General features: G+C 43.6%; 1 protein-coding gene across 1 annotated transcript; it reads right to left on the bottom strand.

The window, feature by feature from the left end:
• Positions 1–7656: 7656 nt before the first annotated feature.
• On the bottom strand, positions 7657–9038 carry LOC132450365 (zona pellucida sperm-binding protein 2-like). The gene is given in 5 exon segments (XM_060042454.1): positions 7657–7783; positions 7862–8119; positions 8213–8311; positions 8380–8545; positions 9023–9038. Coding segments are annotated over 5 exon segments (666 nt in total).
• Positions 9039–17926: the final 8888 nt, after the last annotated feature.

The raw sequence follows: 17926 nt of genomic DNA, 5'->3' as shown, positions 1-17926 counted from the left end.
TTATAAGCAAACTGATGCTGGTCAAAGTTTTGAGGGATGCAGGACTTAAGGTGGTGGAGGACGAGCTTCTCGAAGCACTTCCTATGGTGGATTTCTTTGGAACTGGGACAATGGTGGCTGCTTTGAGGCAGGGTGGGACCGTAGCCTGTTCCAGGGAGGTGTTGAATATCCTTGTTAGGACCCCTGACAGTTGGTCCGCGCAGGCCTTCAGTACTTTTCCCAGTACTACGTCTGGTCCTGCTGCTTTGCGTGGGTTTACGGCTTTCAGGACTCTTCTCACCTGATGTTCCTGCAGCTCAAGCTGGTGGGTGCTCAGGGGCTGGGTGGACAGAGGAGGAGGAAGAGGAGGAGGAGCAGGAGCAAGGTGGGGTTTTTGAACTTCAAAGCGGTCTAAAAAGTTGTACAGCTCTTCCACCAGCGAAGTGTCAGCAGTTACTGCCTCCGATGGGGTGCCCTTGTAGTTTGTCAGGTGTTGTAAACCCCGCCACACTTTCCTCGGGTTGTTGTCAGCCAGATGGTTCTCCACCTTCCTCTTGTAGTCCCCTTTGGCTGCTTTGATCCCTCTCCTCAGGTTCTGCACAGAACAGTCATTGTCTCCAGTTCGGAAGAGCAGTCGGTGTTTATAACTCTGCTGTCCGTAGTCCGTACACCAGCCTTGATGAATGTAAATACACAAACCTCCTCCCCTCTTCTTAAGAGAGCTGCTGGTTCTGTCAAGGCGGTGCATGGTGTGGCTAGTCAGCTGTACTGATGTGTCCAGAACGAGCGAGTGAAGTCAAGTTTCCGTGATTCTCGTCACGAACAGTCCCGAGTGTGCCGATTCAGGCGCCTCAGCTGTATCAAGAGAATAACATACACTGTACACATGATCAAAGGTGATGTGGTAAGAGGACTTAAAAAACACACTCTGGCAACCTGAGAGTTTAAGGCCGGTTAAACCACCAACTTCATTGTAAAGGTTAAATGCGTGGTTTGAATGTTGTTAATTTGAAGGCTTTAATGTCCATGAGCAAGTCCGAAATAATTGTTATCTCATGAAACCTTAACTGTTGAAAGTCATTATTCAAGGGTCAAATTGTCTGATTGTGAAGTACCAGCAGTATTTTCATCCATAACATTTTTCCCATTTTGTGCATATTGTTTGCTAATCTTGAGGTGTTTATAAGGTGTAAATGTCTAAGTTTGAGTGTTGTTTAGTAGTACTTACGTAAAGTTAAATCCACCACTCATCCAAATTTCAGTCAAGACATTAAAACACTTAAAGGAGCAAACTAATATATCAGACCATCAAAATGTTATCACCTGCTGAAGAACCAGACTGCCCCCCAGAAGACAAGGAGGTGAGGTCCAGCTCACAAGAAATAAGTTCTTGCATCTCTAGGGCCTAGAGATGCAAGAACAGGAAGCAAAGAAAAACGAAAAAGCATTCAACAAAGCCTATTACTCGTGGAAGCAGTTGGCAAGAGAAACAAGAGTAAAATTAAAGGCTCTCTGCTCACCTGAAGATCTTGATACAATCGAAAAGGGACGTTAAAGCTGAACACGCCATAGTGCAACAACATTATGAGCCAATTCGCCGCAACCATACTATCACCCAGTTATTGTTCAAAGAATGGATGCACGTGGCACTCTAACAGACTAAATGTTTGAGCTCATAAACAAACATCTGAACAAATAAAATACATTTAATGAAAGTTAGGAAAAGGAAAGAGTGAGGATGACGCTAAATAAGACTGAGTATGAGCCTGTCTTTGGAAAAACAGAAACATTCATTTCATCCCCCTCAGAAAGCTCAGACAAAAACTCGAAAGCCACCTCCAGTCAGGTCTTCAAGTAAACGTGCAGACGCAGAAGCAGATCTTGCAGCTGAGCTAGAACAGGCCAATGCAATGGAAGAAATGCATGAACAACAAACAAAACTCACTAGGCTGGAGAGTGAATGGAAGCTTAAAGAGGCAGAGGTTCAATCAAGACAAGAGGAGGAGAAAACAAAGCTACAATGGCTACAAGCGACAAAGGAAGTCAAGGTAGCAGCAGCACGAGTGAAAGCATACAATGCCTTTGATAATGTTGAAAGTTGCAATCAAAAGATCGACAACATAATACTGCCCGACTACCAAAATACTGACCTTCAAACTCCACTAAATCCAAGAGCCCTGCCATTTCAATTTCATCATAAATCCCCTGAGATGTTGAGAAATCAAGAGGAGGTGAGTCTAACCCAAGCACTTGCAAGCTCACTTATTCTTAATCGTCTGCCTGTACCAGAACCCTCCACATTTACCGGTCCGTGACCCTTTAAAGTATTTGGATTGGAAGACATCCTTTATGGCACTTATCGGACAGAAGCCCCTCCCTGTGTGTGAATAAATGCTATACCTAAAGTGTGGTACAAGCCTAGCCTATTTTTTAATTTAATTTTAAATTTAAATTATTTTAAATCTTATCACACATGTGAAAGTAACAGGGTTGTTTATGAAAATATTTGTGAGCCATTTTATATCCAGCGATGCGCCTCCACACCCTAACATTTGGAGGCGGTTACTGGACTAACTTGGAATGCTAATTGTGCAAAAGAGACAAGACTGAAATCGGTCATGTGACCATGAATATCCAGTTAGCATGTGGTATAATATGGACCAACAGCTCTAGACCCGTTGTAAATAATTGGCCTTTTTACCATGTGAGTAATAAGGACTCAGCCAGACTATGTTGGGAAACAGTCAGGAAGCCTTACCTTACCTAGTATTATGGAGTTCAAAGATCCCACGGCATGCTACTTTATGAATGCTTTTATATAGCTGTTAGTGGTCCCCTAATACAGTACTTGAAGACGTCTTGGTGTAGAATTACAGCCACTACGAGCCAATCCCACAATGAGCTTTCCACAAAGGTGACGTTTTTTAGAGGCGGGTCAAGGTGGAGGCTGGGGGTGTGGCCCTGGTACATGCTCGTGTTTACAGTAGTGGTGGATTTAATGATTCGTTTCCGTCACCCAGTTCGCGTGATTCAGTTTGCCACGAGGAGTCGTTCGCGAATCGTTCGTTCGTTCGTTCGTTCGTTCAGTCGAGTTTCCGATAGCACTAACTCCACTGAGTCTGACTGACTCAGGTGAGAACCGTGCAATGGGGTCCATTCCATGATGCGATTTACCGCTACCGGAAACCAGGCTGAACGAACATACGATTCGTGAACGACTCCTTCCAGTTCATTCGAGTTTCCGGTGAATCGATTCACCGGAAACTCGACTGAACGTGGAGGAGTGGTTTGCGATTCAGCCTAGTTTCCGGTAACGGTGAATCGCATCATGGAATGCACGCCATTGCACGGTTCTCAGCTGAGTCAGTCAGACTCAGTGCTACCGGAAATTTGTTCGTTCGTTCAGTCGAGTTTCCGGTGAATTGAATGGTGAACGAGACGACCGAACGAACGAGAGAGACGAACCGGTTCGGTTCGTTCGTCCCAAAGACTCGTTCATTCGAACCGGTTCGCGAACGAACGAGCCAACACTAGTTTACAGTGGATGTATCGCAATGGCGAGGCGCACACATCTTTTGGCCGTGTTCTGTAAATATTCTACAGCACTCCGGATGCTCCAGCGGGAATCCTGGAGTTCTATATCTAAATAATATCATATTATACATAGATATCTATATCAAATAACGTATATTATCATGGCCAAAAGCTGTGTGCGCCTCCAGACAATATTATGGATCTCAAATGACGCAGTCGTTTGAGATTCCTTTCTCCACCACGTCGGGTTTCATGTACTACAGGGAGTCAAAGCCAAATTTCCTTTTCCCCAATTTCTTCTCAACCATGGCTGAGATAATCAGTCTCGTTGAGGAAATACCAGAGATTTCTGAGAACCCGACGTGTTATGCGCCATAATACCAACAGCAGAACGTTTATCCATATAAAAAAGTGTACAACGCTTAATTGCGTAACATTACAGTAGTCTAGCAGACCAAACGACAGCAAGTAGAATGGTCTGGAACCACGCTATTTAGAGACGTCTATCTGGGGGGAAACTGGGCTGGCCTGTTTTTATTTCTTTAAACCAATCACAATCGTCTAGGGCGGGGCAAACCCCGGGAAGCAGCAGCGGTGTCCATCCGAAATAGTGCAAGACGATCTTTCTTCCTCAGCAAATGCTGTAAGCAAATCTTTTGAAGTTCTTTGCAATTTTTCGACGGAAAGAGCCAAACATGCTAGCTTTACAGCGCGATCAAAGTCCTCTGCAAAACTCGCCATACTGACTAGCTTCCGAGTTTGAGGGGGAGCACAATACGGGAAAGCCAGCAACAGCAAGGGGAGGAGTAGCGGTGGAATCCGACATTAGCACTAGAGACGCTGTCCATTTCCACTCAGCCAGACTACATTACAGTGTATTCACACACACTCACACATACGTGGCGCTCGCACAGTCGTACCTCATTGTCTCATTGGCCGGCCAAATTCTCTTAGTGGGAAAAGCAGAGAAAGGGGAGGTAACATGTCCCCGTATGACGAAATACAGGGAAATTCCAAATCGGCGCGTCTGAGCTTTGTTTTTTCAAAGGCAGAGCAGGATACCTAGTGCTCGTTTTACACCTAACGCCATTTCTAGCTACTGGAGGACCATAGGCAGGATAGGGGAACCTTAGAGGTTAGGATAGGGGAGGAAGTTAGCACCTATGCCTTTGGGAAACAAACCCCAGAATGGCAAAAATATATTCTGCAAGTTCATGCTCTCGTCTATCAATTTTTGCAAAAAACGCACTTACGGCTGTGACTCTACAAATATTAACATTACCATTGGTGCTTCAAGAGATACTATTAGTTTTGCCTGCAGAGGCCTGCATTATACAATTACAGGCCGTGGACACTGTGATGGCCCAGCCGGTGTGCAGTGCCCCACATGGCCAAATGGTGGCCACAAAGGAAGGCAAAGGCAGCCAATGGGTGTTGTGTTGAATGGGAGGTACTACCCTAAAAGCTGTGTCATAGAGAGGCCACCCTACTCAGGTGTCTTACCTATCACTCATAGGTGTGCTGAGTTAAGGCCGATTCATTCCTCCGGAACCGGACAAAATTCATCCATCCGTACCAAACGTTGTCTCCAGGACTACCCTTCATAACTCTGTCCGGTTTCAGCGTTGTTATGGATGTTACGCAATACATCCTCTAGAGGGCCGTGACTGTCGTGTCACAAATAACGCCATCAACAATCGCAAACATGGCATCTGTAGAGGAGATGATTTTGCTTTGTGCCATCTGAAATCGGCAAAAAAAAGTGCAAAAAGTGTAGGCCTAGGCAGCGGTGGCATGTGACACCCCTCACCAACCCTCAGATTATCTCCTCAAAATGTTGCGCCATTTTTAAATGACCAGTTACAACTCATTGCCAAAGCAGGGGGACAATAAAATAAAAAGGTCAGGTATATAGTATGATATAAGTATAAAACGTTAAATCAAATCACATCCTGGTTCACCCTCACCTCTGTCAAAAACAAATCAAAGCTTTCCCGGATCGTCAATCAAGGAAGCAAAATAACTGGCAAAACTCAAATTCAATTATCAGTACTCCACAGCCAGGCAGTTAAAAGGAAAGCCCACCTCATTACACAGGATCCCACCCACCCCCTGCACAAGTCCTTCCAACTTCTGCCATCAGGCCGCCGGTATAGAGTACCCCTATCTAAGAAAAACATACACAAAAACTAATTCATACCCATTGCCATAAACAGCTTAAATAAACAATGAACTATGGACAAAGGAACTCTGACGCACTGTCACTTTACACTTTACACATATCCACAGCTTTTATTTAGTTATTTTTACAGTTTTTAATATTTATACTTGTTTTAAGATCTATACACACTGTATGTGCTCTCAGAGATCAATGTTGTTGTATGAATGCCTATCAGTACATTTTCATGTTTGTATGTCGAGCCACGTCAAAGATGATTTTCTGTTACGACAGACAATAAAGTTTTCTGAATCTGAATCTGAATCTGAAATACAATACATATACATATCAGATATTATACTACTTTATCTATTTTCGCGAATGGTCTGACTTCTGACTCTATACTTTCACCTCGATTTCCGGTGGTATTGCTCCGTTTCTCCCGGAGCACTCCGGATTCGTAAGCTCAGAGGCGACGGACCCATTGCCGGACGAAACACCGCCGGGACCGGATGAAACGGTCCATATCCGTATTTACCATAGGGTGTGAATGGGCCTTTAGCCTGGCAATCAGGAGGCCTTTTGAATCCACCAGAACAAGCTGAAGCCAGACTGGCTGGAGGAGCGTGTGAAGTCCAGACACGCACTAGGCCAGTCTCCTGGTAAGAGGCCTGTGGCAAACCCTCTTGACCCAACTGAACCCTTAAAGTGGAATTATGTCTAAGTGGACCGAAGAACTGTTTCTTTGACATGTGTAAATTCAGCTGCAAGAGAGAAGGCTTGCAGCTGAAGAGGAACCCCCAAAACTCCCAAGAGGAACCCAAAGCCGAGCCAGGGCGAAGAGCCAGGGCGAAGAGTGGGATCACAGACCCCACTAAGCTTGGCCTGTCTCTGTCTCTCTCTATCTCTGCCCCCCATCACAGGAAGAGCCAGACAGAGCACCCTGACGTCAGCTGTTGACCCGGTGAAGATTTAAGTTGCCTTTTGCCCCCTGCCCTTTCCCCCGCACCTTTATAAATAAATGCCACAAGTTTGATTTCACCGCAAACCCTGTTTCTGCCTGTTTCTGTTCCGATTGGTTATTCCTCTGTTGTGCATCACAGAGCAGGCGCCCACAACGCGTCAACATTGCCATTTCAGGAAATTGATGTGGGCAGCGAGAGGTCCAGACAGATCTATGTACAATACAGTCACATGATCAGGATGGTCCCCAGGCTTCAAAGGGTTTTACCAGAGCTCTGGTACATAGTTTTATAAGCAACCTGTTTTGGGGTCTATTGAGAGCCCATTTAGAACAGGGACCCTTACAGCACTCTCCATAAGTTATTTTGTGAAAGAATAAGTTCATCGTACAAGTCTATAGTGGAGGGTTTGAAACTGTTCAGTCTGCAGCAGCAATGTTGTCTTAAAATAAAATGCATGTGAAACCGAGAAGTTCTGTTGAAGCTGGCGCCATTACATTGGTGCAAACGAGAGGCCTTTTCCCCCCAGTCTGAAGGCATGCCAGCATTTTGTAGTTTAACTAATGCACAGTTGTCAGCCAACGGCTCCACTTTGTGAACTTCAGATTTGAATGGCCAAATTTGAAGTGAGCCAAAGGGTTGAGTATTTAAACACTGTATAAGCCCACCCAAGACTAAAAGCCGCTCTTGGCAACATGAACTAAAAACATTTACACAGCAAGATTTCCGATAAAGGAAACATTTTATTGTTTACGCCAGAAAAGGCAATGATGTGTGGATCCCCTTCAAGGAGCTCAGCAAAATGGTCTGGCTAGACACGTCTAGCGTCATTTCATTTCAGAGATACATTTATTTTTTTAACAGAATTGGTCCGGAGCAGGTCTGCCCTTGGTTTGTATTGGCATTTTGCACTGTAACCAAAAAAATAAAGATGTAAAGTGCATCAAAGCTGTGTCAACAGCTACATGTTAAAACATGAACAGTGGGCCCGTATCCTTGTGTCCTTTCATGATGCGTGGCTTTTTAATGCCTCTGGCTTTTGCCGCTGCCATCCCTAGCTTTCAAGTCACAGAGCGAGGGAACCACAACCCTCTGGTCACTCACAACTGGGTGGAAGGTGGTGACGTAGCGGTCCTCAAGGTTCTCACAGCTAAACAGGAGGGGTACACAACGGCGTCACCTTCAGGCTCACATTGACGCATTCTGCTGTCACACTATCTAACATTACCTGTCTACTATAATGTCCCGACGAGGCAGAGAGGTCCGCTCCCCCTGTAGTGCGGCCCAGCAGTTGTCCAAGATGAGCTCCAACTGGGGATTAGCCGAATGCAGCAGCGCCGACTAAAAGTAAGCCGGTTGCCGCAGGCTCATTTCAACCATCAGCTGTCCTGTACCAATTACCAATGGAGGAATATTGACCAACGGTTGGTGGTCAAACTCCAGTGTTTCTGTTTCATTGACCAAGTAGTAACAAGATACAGTGTGCCTACAGAAGGGCAAGGAAGCAATTATAAAGGTTAGGCATGTTTCCTAAAACCTTGTGGTTATGGAAGTTTATGGCTTGTCGTACACTACCCACCTAAAGTTTGGCTCAACTGGTGACGTGAAGGCCTTCGCTGAATAATCCAGGGAGATATCATTCTCATAGAGCAAGTAGTTTCCAAAGAACTAGATCGAACTAGCTTGTTACTCATTAGCATTACAACATTTACCATCAATGCTGTCAAGAGGTTATTTACTTCCCACCCTACTAGTCCCACAGGAAATACATTACAAGAGAAGTGTGCAAATCGGTCGTCACTGAAATATGGTTTGCACGACTTGTCTCTGAGGGTCAGTTGATGTAGAACAAGATTGGGGACAGATTCCACCTTAACACTCAGGGCAGTCATGGTCCCATTTGAGTAACATTCTGAGAATACAAATAAACCAAATATCACCAGTGTGTCAACTTGACAAACGCTAAACCATGACACCATGTGGCGAACATATTACTTGTTGTAGTCAAAGGAAAGTTTCAGGCCAGGGAGAAATCATTGAGGCTCCAGTTAGTGATGAGTCGTTCGCGGCCGAATCAGTTCAAATGAACAAATCTTTAACACGAACGAATCAAACTGATTCTTCTCTCTTGTTCGACTCGTTCATTCTCAGACTCGACTCCTCCAGACCCACTAGTCTCTGACTCGCTGTTCGTTCACTGACTGTGAGTGGTGAAGAGGGAAGAGGCTTAGTGAGCGAACTATACGATAATACGATCAATAGTGCATAGTGATTCAATCAGTGAAATGATAAATGCATGCTCTCTTTGTACTTTCTGTGTCATGCCAGATTAATGAAATATTTGCATGTGTCTTTAATCTGTCTCATTCTTTCATGGTTCGTTCTCCACCCGGGACCCCCACCATCATTGCTTTATCAAATATATTAACTTGCTGATATGTTAAACATCCAATAATCACCTACACCCCCCCGCCCCCCCCCCCCCCCCCCCCCCCCATCCCGCTGCGTTTGGTTGTAGCATTGATTGATGACCGACTTCCACAATCGTTTGAGAATGAGAACGAGGGAGGAGCTGAGTCTGACTGACTCACCTGACATTCCATGATTCGATTCACCGCTACCGGAAACTCGACTGAACGAACGAACGAACGAACGAATGAACGATTCTAAACGACACTTCTTGGCGAACTGACTCAAGGAAAAGTATCAATGAATCCTCCACTAGCTCCAGTTGTTGATAGGCTCCCACAGTAGCACGTCAAGCCTTGCTTTGACCGAAGACGTATCGAACAACTGGAAGACAAATGCAAAGCTTGATGCAGATTTAGTTAGTGTAGTGATAGCGAGGGATCTTGCTTCACATCCCATGTTCCATTTTCAGTTTGACCATAGACTCTACCAAGCTCAGGTGTAAGCATCTGTGTACCTATCAAAATTCATGCAGTTTCAAATTAAACACCAATGACCCGTGACCCACTATGAAGCATTTCTCATAGCAGTAAAGAGTTAAACCTTGAAGTAACCATCGGGGGAGCTGTCACGTTAAAATTGTACCGGGGGCGAAAATTGTACCGGCCTACGTCATCGTTTGTTTACATCCTGACAACCTGCCCGGCAACAGACTACGCGATGCAGAAAACATGTTTCCAAACGACGAAATAACATAATACAGATAGCGGATCGATATCTGTATTATGATAGATAGCGATAACAATTGTTTTTACTTTATATTTGTATTGTATTTAATTGTTTAATCGAAACAATAAAAAAAATTGCCCGCGAAACTGCCGAACGCGTCAAATGACAAATGTTTTGCCCGCGAAACGGGCGATCGCGTCAAATGACGTAGGAAGGTTCTTGAAACATAATACAGATAACGGATCGCTAGATAACACTTGTTTTTACTTTATATTTGTATTGTATTGAATTGTTTAATCGAATTTAGCTAGTAAATAAAGTAAAAACAAGTGTTATCTAGCGATCCGTTATCTGTATTATGTTTCAAGAACCTTCCTACGTCATTTGACGTGATCGCCCGTTTTGCGGGCAAAACATTTGTCATTTGACGCGTTCGGCCGTTTCGCGGGCAAATTTTTTTATTGTTTCGATTAAACAATTAAATACAATACAAATATAAAGTAAAAACAATTGTTATCGCTATCTATCATAATACAGATAGCGATCCGCTATCTGTATTATGTTATTTCGTCGTTTGGAAACATGTTTTCTGCATCGCGTAGTCTGTTGCCGGGCAGGTTGTCAGGATGTAAACAAACGATGACGTAGGCCGGTACAATTTTCGCCCCCGGTACAATTTTAACGTGACAGAGCCAATTGGGAGCTCAATGATTAGGTGATATTCTGTTGAAGACAGCGTGTAGCCCCTGGAAGCCATCTGCGCTCTAGTCAACCTTTAGCTGTTAATGCCCATGTGCATTTCCAGTATTTTCATTCTGCCAGTCAACAGGGGTATTGTCATTGTCAAGGTCGGTTAAGTTCCTGAAGATATTTATGTTAGACATGTTCATGTAGGAATTACTGGTTGTAGCTTTTGTTGTTATTTTGTGTATTGCTGCAGGGCTTATTCATCTTTGTCATTAAATACGAAATTTGACATCGAGGAGTGTATTACATCAACTCTGAGTTGCATATGCATGCTGAACGTGAAAATGTTCTTCTACCTCAATTGCCTGCATTATCAAATGAAAGAAAATAGACACATAAACGAGCGAATCAGAAAAGCCTCACCAAATGATTTCATTAATTAGTATTCATGGCCTCGCCCATCTTGGCTTGCGACGGCCCACGGGAAGACAGTATTGATTTTGCGGCCAGGCGACATCTCGGCAGAACATGCAGAAAAAGTTTGTTCCTGTTCTATTTGGGGCGAAAACATATGAACGTTGCATCTTTTGGCCAAGAAAGAAGAGTTGAAGAAGAAATGGTTGGAATAGACATTACCAATATTTCAACATTTAGTTTCTGTGCATATTGAATAGGCTAAAATACTGGCCAAAACACCATAACTACCAATAACATTTAGATGTGACATCATGATGTACAAGCTCTACAGCCAATAAAAATCCATTTCATATGGGTAGGATTTCTTTCCATTATACTCATCCAACACAGTCTCACTCCGAGAACGTCAAATACCGACTGTTGGCAAAGGCCCTTTAGCGTCGGTGACTGACGGGAAAGGTACCCTTTTTAGTCGGTCGGTGACGGTAAAGGTACCCTTCGGCGTCTTCTGCATACGGAATGGGGGGTGCCCCACTACGTCTCTAATAGACGCTGTGAGCATCTTTCCTATTGGATAGTTTTTAGGATATTCTTCTGTGAAAATGGCGGACATACTTTTTATCCTGGGTGGAAAATATGATATTTTAGCATAGTTAAACCATTAAAAGTGTTTATGTAAACATTTTTAGCGTTTACCGCCCTCGACTACGTCTCGGGCGGTAAGCCGTCCACGAGCCGGGCATATCAAACTGTTTATTGCCCGGCCTCTCGGTGATTATTCCTTACATAGTGGTGGAGGGATTACGTATGTTGGCCAACCCGGAAGTGAGCGTCGCCCTGGGTTCCCTTGACAAATAGCCAACGGGTTTTTCCATTTGATTTTGGATTATTGCAGAAGCACCTTGAAGCACCTCCTCAAAAACTGAAAATAAATAAAAATAACTGTGCTCCAAAGAAAGAAATGTAAACCAATGCATTCCGAATGGGAGTGTTTCTCCGATTTTTCCATGCTACACAAAACGAAATGTAAACCCATGCAAATAAAGACTTCATGGTCATAATCATTTAAATATCATTAATCTCCTGAGGGTGGTATTCTATTTTTTTCAACGGGGCTGAATCCAGTCACTTGACCGTCATGGTTGCTATGGTGGTTGCTATCCACCAGCCCCTCTCATCCTTACATGGCTCTAAAAACCACGCGGCAAATGAGCTGCCGTAAATTGTGTTGTTTTTGTCGTAAACTAGGGTCCGATGGTTAAAAAATAGACGGATATTCCAAGGTATCCTTAAAAGGCAGCTTGGATGTTTTTATTTTCTGCAGTTTAGACTTCTTCTATAACCTATTTTTGAAAGCAAAACACCAAGCTCATTGATTTAACGAGGCAGGGTTATTTGAAACAATTTATTAAATAAATATTTATGAGAGGTCATTCCTTCTCCTGAGTTTTCTTCCTATTTATGTCTAGTGTACAACCCTACTGTCCACAAGCATCAACCCCCCCCCTCCCCATATGGATTTGGAGAATTGTTGCCACGTCCCAGTGGTGGAGGTATCATATATATGAAAGAGGGCATTCAATTATACTGCAATGATCAATTAGGATGCCGAAGCCCTAAAGGAAGTGATGCAATAGGTGACTGGGTCGACGACATTTAAGTAAGCTTTACTTTGAGGTCTCTTATATATCAAAGGGGGTCTCAAAGGACGCATACGCTTCAACCTGTGGCTCCAGCCCTACAGGAAATGACTCGGCAAGTGCTCCATCTCGTTGCACCTGCACCCAGCGGCTCGCTTGCAAGATTTTGGCCTGAAGTTATTCCCAGACCTACACCGTAGCCATCCAACCTGCATATCTGAGAATCAGGCCTCTCTTTAATAATGACAAAATGTATGAGAGAAATACACATTAACTTTTGACTCATAAGCGGCGTGGTGCCGGCTCCTTTTGACCCCAGACTTCAAAAACGTGGCCACAGGCCAGCTGTGACTACACACCTTAAGCCACAAATGTACACCTCCATCCCACAAAAAATGGGGACTAGAAACTAACCTCTGTCTTATGTACATTTACTGTACTGTGGGAGGTCACGCCCCTTTTCCGGCCTTTTCGAGATAGCTAGGGATGCTAAAATGTTTACACACATTTCCCGGGGCCCCGAGAACGACATATCCGAGATTTGGAGTTCTAGCCCTTAGAGAAAAAAAGTTTTCCCAAATGGACCGTCATTTGGACAAAGCCCCTCCGAAGTGTTACCTGCAAGACCTAATGGTTCAGAATGTGGTGGAAAAACAGTTTTTGAGATAGGAAGGTCCTACCGCCCTGAAATTTGAGTACCTTATTCTAAGGCCTAACTGGGACCCCTGCACCGAAACTTGGCCCGGTCGGACCCCGAGGGCCGGAATGGGGGGCCCTTCCTGCCCTAAACTTGGCCCAGTCGGACCCCGAGTGCCGGAAGGGGCCTGGACTTTCATAATCCTCGCTTGGTGACTGTAAAGGATGTTTGGTCGGATGTTATGACGAAGAATCATAATGTGAATGGGAATATTCTATAAATGTCTTGATATCATCTTTCGTCTCAACACTTCTGCTGCAGCCGCTTAAAGTCTTACTCCGAGAACCTTAAAATATGAATCAATTCATTAGAAGTATGAAAATATCTTCCCGGTTACGTAACGGGGCAAACAAGGTGTCCTTTGACATCTACGTTTCGAGGCGATTGCAACAGTGCCACACATGATCATATTTGAATATGTTTCGGGGTAGTAATTAGCTGTCGATTTTGGAGGCCTTTATCAATAATGACCAGCTATAGATTTGCTTCCCGATGGAGATTTTTGACAAATTATTTAGCATCTACACGTTAAGCTGAGTCCAATGAGATCAAGCTCGCCCACTTGCTACACCGAGATCATGTCCTAGACCTAGGTGTACCATGTAAAATACATGTTACCATTTTCTAGAGTGTCATGCTTGGTGTCATTGGACTCAACTCAACGTGTAGAGGCTAAATAACATGTCATTTGTCACAAATTTCTATCGGGAAGCAAATCAATAGCTGCTCATTATTGATTAAGGCCTCCAATTTCGACAGCTAATTACTACCATTAAACATGTTTGAATATGCTCATGTGTGGCACCGTTGCAATCGCCTGGAAGCGTAGATGTTAAAGGACGCCACCGGGAAGATATTTAAATGCTTTTGATTGACTAATGAATTGATTCAGCTATTCCCCCAGAAGTCTGGGGTCAAAAGGTCAAAAGGAGCCGGCACCACGCCGCTTATGAGTCAAAAGTTAATGTGTATTTCTCTCATACATTTTGTCATTATTAAAGAGAGGCCTGATTCTCAGATATGCAGGTTGGATGGCTACGGTGTAGGTCTGGGAATAACTTCAGGCCAAAATCTTGCAAGCGAGCCGCTGGGTGCAGGTGCAACGAGATGGAGCACTTGCCGAGTCATTTCCTGTAGGGCTGGAGCCACAGGTTGAAGCGTATGCGTCCTTTGAGACCCCCTTTGATATATAAGAGACCTCAAAGTAAAGCTTACTTAAATGTCGTCGACCCAGTCACCTATTGCATCACTTCCTTTAGGGCTTCGGCATCCTAATTGATCATTGCAGTATAATTGAATGCCCTCTTTCATATATATGATACCTCCACCACTGGGACGTGGCAACAATTCTCCAAATCCATATGGGGAGGGGGGGGGTTGATGCTTGTGGACAGTAGGGTTGTACACTAGACATAAATAGGAAGAAAACTCAGGAGAAGGAATGACCTCTCATAAATATTTATTTAATAAATTGTTTCAAATAACCCTGCCTCGTTAAATCAATGAGCTTGGTGTTTTGCTTTCAAAAATAGGTTATAGAAGAAGTCTAAACTGCAGAAAATAAAAACATCCAAGCTGCCTTTTAAGGATACCTTGGAATATCCGTCTATTTTTTAACCATCGGACCCTAGTTTACGACAAAAACAACACAATTTACGGCAGCTCATTTGCCGCGTGGTTTTTAGAGCCATGTAAGGATGAGAGGGGCTGGTGGATAGCAACCACCATAGCAACCATGACGGTCAAGTGACTGGATTCAGCCCCGTTGAAAAAAATAGAATACCACCCTCAGGAGATTAATGATATTTAAATGATTATGACCATGAAGTCTTTATTTGCATGGGTTTACATTTCGTTTTGTGTAGCATGGAAAAATCGGAGAAACACTCCCATTCGGAATGCATTGGTTTACATTTCTTTCTTTGGAGCACAGTTATTTTTATTTATTTTCAGTTTTTGAGGAGGTGCTTCAAGGTGCTTCTGCAATAATCCAAAATCAAATGGAACTAGAACTGCAAGCAGTTATGCAGGGGTCCAAGAAGTGTGCATTTCGCCGGCACAACGCGAAGCATGTGTTCAAAACAAATGGGCACGGCGTGTGCCAAAAGATGCAGCTGACTCCAGTGAATCTGTGGATATAAAGGTTTTGACTGTGGGAGGTTCGGTGTGGGAGTTATAGCCCAAAACCCGTCAGAACATTCCATTGGCCAATTAGGAGATATATTATTTCGTCGTTTTTTTGCGCCCCCTTGTGGCGAAATTTTCCAAAGACAATTTTCCTTTGCCAAATAACTCCCGCCCACATTCATAATTCTTGGCCATATTTTTTATATAGACTCGGGTTGGCCCCTTGATGGTTCCCTTATAGTTTGAAGAACATTCCTCTGGCCAATTAGAAGATATACAATTTCCTCGTTTATTGCGCCCCCTTAGGGCGTAATTTTCCGATATTTTTATTGAACGCCATTAAGGGTAGCACCAACATGCATGTACAATTTGGACTCGATCCGATGTTTAATTTTGGATCTTTTTTGATTTTTGATTTTCCACGTCTAATTTTGCTCATAAACCAATATTCAAAACGCTACCGTTTCGTCGTCGAAGGTCGGATCAAAAAAGTGTCTATCATTTCTTTGCGTGTGCGTCTGAAGATGTCGTGTGCAAAATTTCGTGTCAATTGGTCAAGAAATGTGGGAGGAGTAGCGAAAAGACAGTTTTGCGGTTTTCGCGATTTTGCGAAAAGAAATTATTGACGCAAATGGGCGTGGCCTAGGCCAAAAGATGCAGCAGACTCCAGTGAATATGTGGGTACAAGTTTTTGACTGTGGGAGGTTCGGTGTGGGAGTTATAGCCCCAAACGCGTATTCCTTGGTATAGCGCCACCTAGTGGCCGGCGTGTCTGGATTTTGTCGTCTGAATAGTCTTCACGGACCTGGATCTAGTCATGCAATTGGCATGTCGGCACCATTTACGGTCTGGGCTGTGGTACCACTTTCTTGGTAGGAATCATAATAATAACTAGAACTGCAAGCAGTTATGCAGGGGTCCAAGAAGTGTGCATTTCGCCGGCACTACGCGACAAGAAATGTGCATTTCGCCGGCACAACGCGAAGCATGTGTTCAAAACTCTACCCTGAACCTGTGGATACAAAGGATTTGACTGTGGTAGGAGTAGCGAGAAGTCAGTGTAGCGTTTTCGCGGCGAAATTTTGTAGAAGATATACAATTTCCTCGTTTATTGCGCCCCCTAATGGCGAAATTTTCCGATTTTTTTATGGAACGACATTAAGGTTAGCACCGACATGTGTGTAAAATTTGGACTCGATCCGATGTGTACTTTTAGATTTTTTTGGATTTTGGATTTTCCACGTCTAATTTAGCTAATATACTAATATTCCAAACGCTACCGTTTCGTCGTCGAAGGTCGGATCAAAAAAGTGTTCGAATTTTATTTTTTGTGTGCGTCTGACGATGCCGTGGGCAAAGTTCTGTGTCAATTGGTCAAGAAATGTGGGAGGAGTAGGGAAAAAACAGTTTTGCGGTTTTCGCGATTTAGCGAAAAATATTCATAGACGCAAATGGGCGTGGCCTAGGCCAAAAGATGCAGCAGACTCCAGTGCATCTGTGTGTACAAGTTTTTGGACTCTGGGAGGTTCGGTGTGGGAGTTATAGCCCCAAACGCGATTTTCTAGTTATAGCGCCACCTAGTGGCCGGCATGTCTGGATTTTGTCGTCTGCGTAGTCTACACGGATCTGGATCTAGTCATGCAATTGGCGTGTGTGCACCATTTACGGTATGGGCTGTGGTACCACTTTCAAGGAGGTAAGTATAACTAGAACTGCAAGCAGTTATGCAGGGGTCCAAGAAGTGTGCATTTCGCCGGCACAACGCGACAAGAAATGTGCGTTTCGCCGGCACAACGCGAAGCATGTGTTCAAAACGCTACCGTGAACCTGTGGATATAAAGGTTTTGACTGTGAGAGGTTCGGTGTGGGAGTTGTAGCCCCAAACGCCTTGTCCGCTACCGTTTTGATTGGTTTGCATTACCAGAGCCCCGTTGGCCAGCATGTTTCCAGGTCCATCCAGACAGCGTCTTGGATGGACCTGGAATACAGACACACTGTTTCCGCCTCTCACGACGTGGACGAGGGGTTGGGTTTTGAGAGGCAAATAAATTTGGAAAAATCAAAAAAATTCAAATGGTATTTTAAAGATTGAATAAAAAGGAAACCTAAATCCATGGTTAACATACTACAATGAGGGTACATCATATATATGTGGACTAATACTTACGTAATGTTATCAATGGTTTGTTAATGCGTATTTAACACTATTTAATGTGAAGTAATGATTGGTTAGGCATTAAGTATGCTTAGTTAACTATACTTACCATAGTATTAACTAAGCCTAACAGTTAGTTTTACTTAGTTAATGCTAAGATAAGTATTAACTAAGTAAAAGTAACTGTAATGCTTAGTTAATGCTAAGATAAGTATTAACTAAGCATTACAGTTAATTTCACTTGGTTGATGCTTAGATTAGCATTAACTAAGGATAACAGTTAGTTTGACTTAGTTAATGCTAATCAAGCATTACACAAGTATTTAGAAATGGTTAGTTAGCTATGAGTTATTAACTAAGCATTAACAAATAGCTTATCTATGTACCCTTATTGTAAATTGTAAGTTATAGATGAATAGGGAAAAAAATGCT

This window comes from Gadus macrocephalus, chromosome 21 (assembly GCF_031168955.1).
Source record: "Gadus macrocephalus chromosome 21, ASM3116895v1".
NCBI lineage: Eukaryota > Metazoa > Chordata > Actinopteri > Gadiformes > Gadidae > Gadus > Gadus macrocephalus.
Note: the sequence above shows the minus strand (reverse complement) of the source record. Positions and strands in the feature narration are given on the sequence as shown.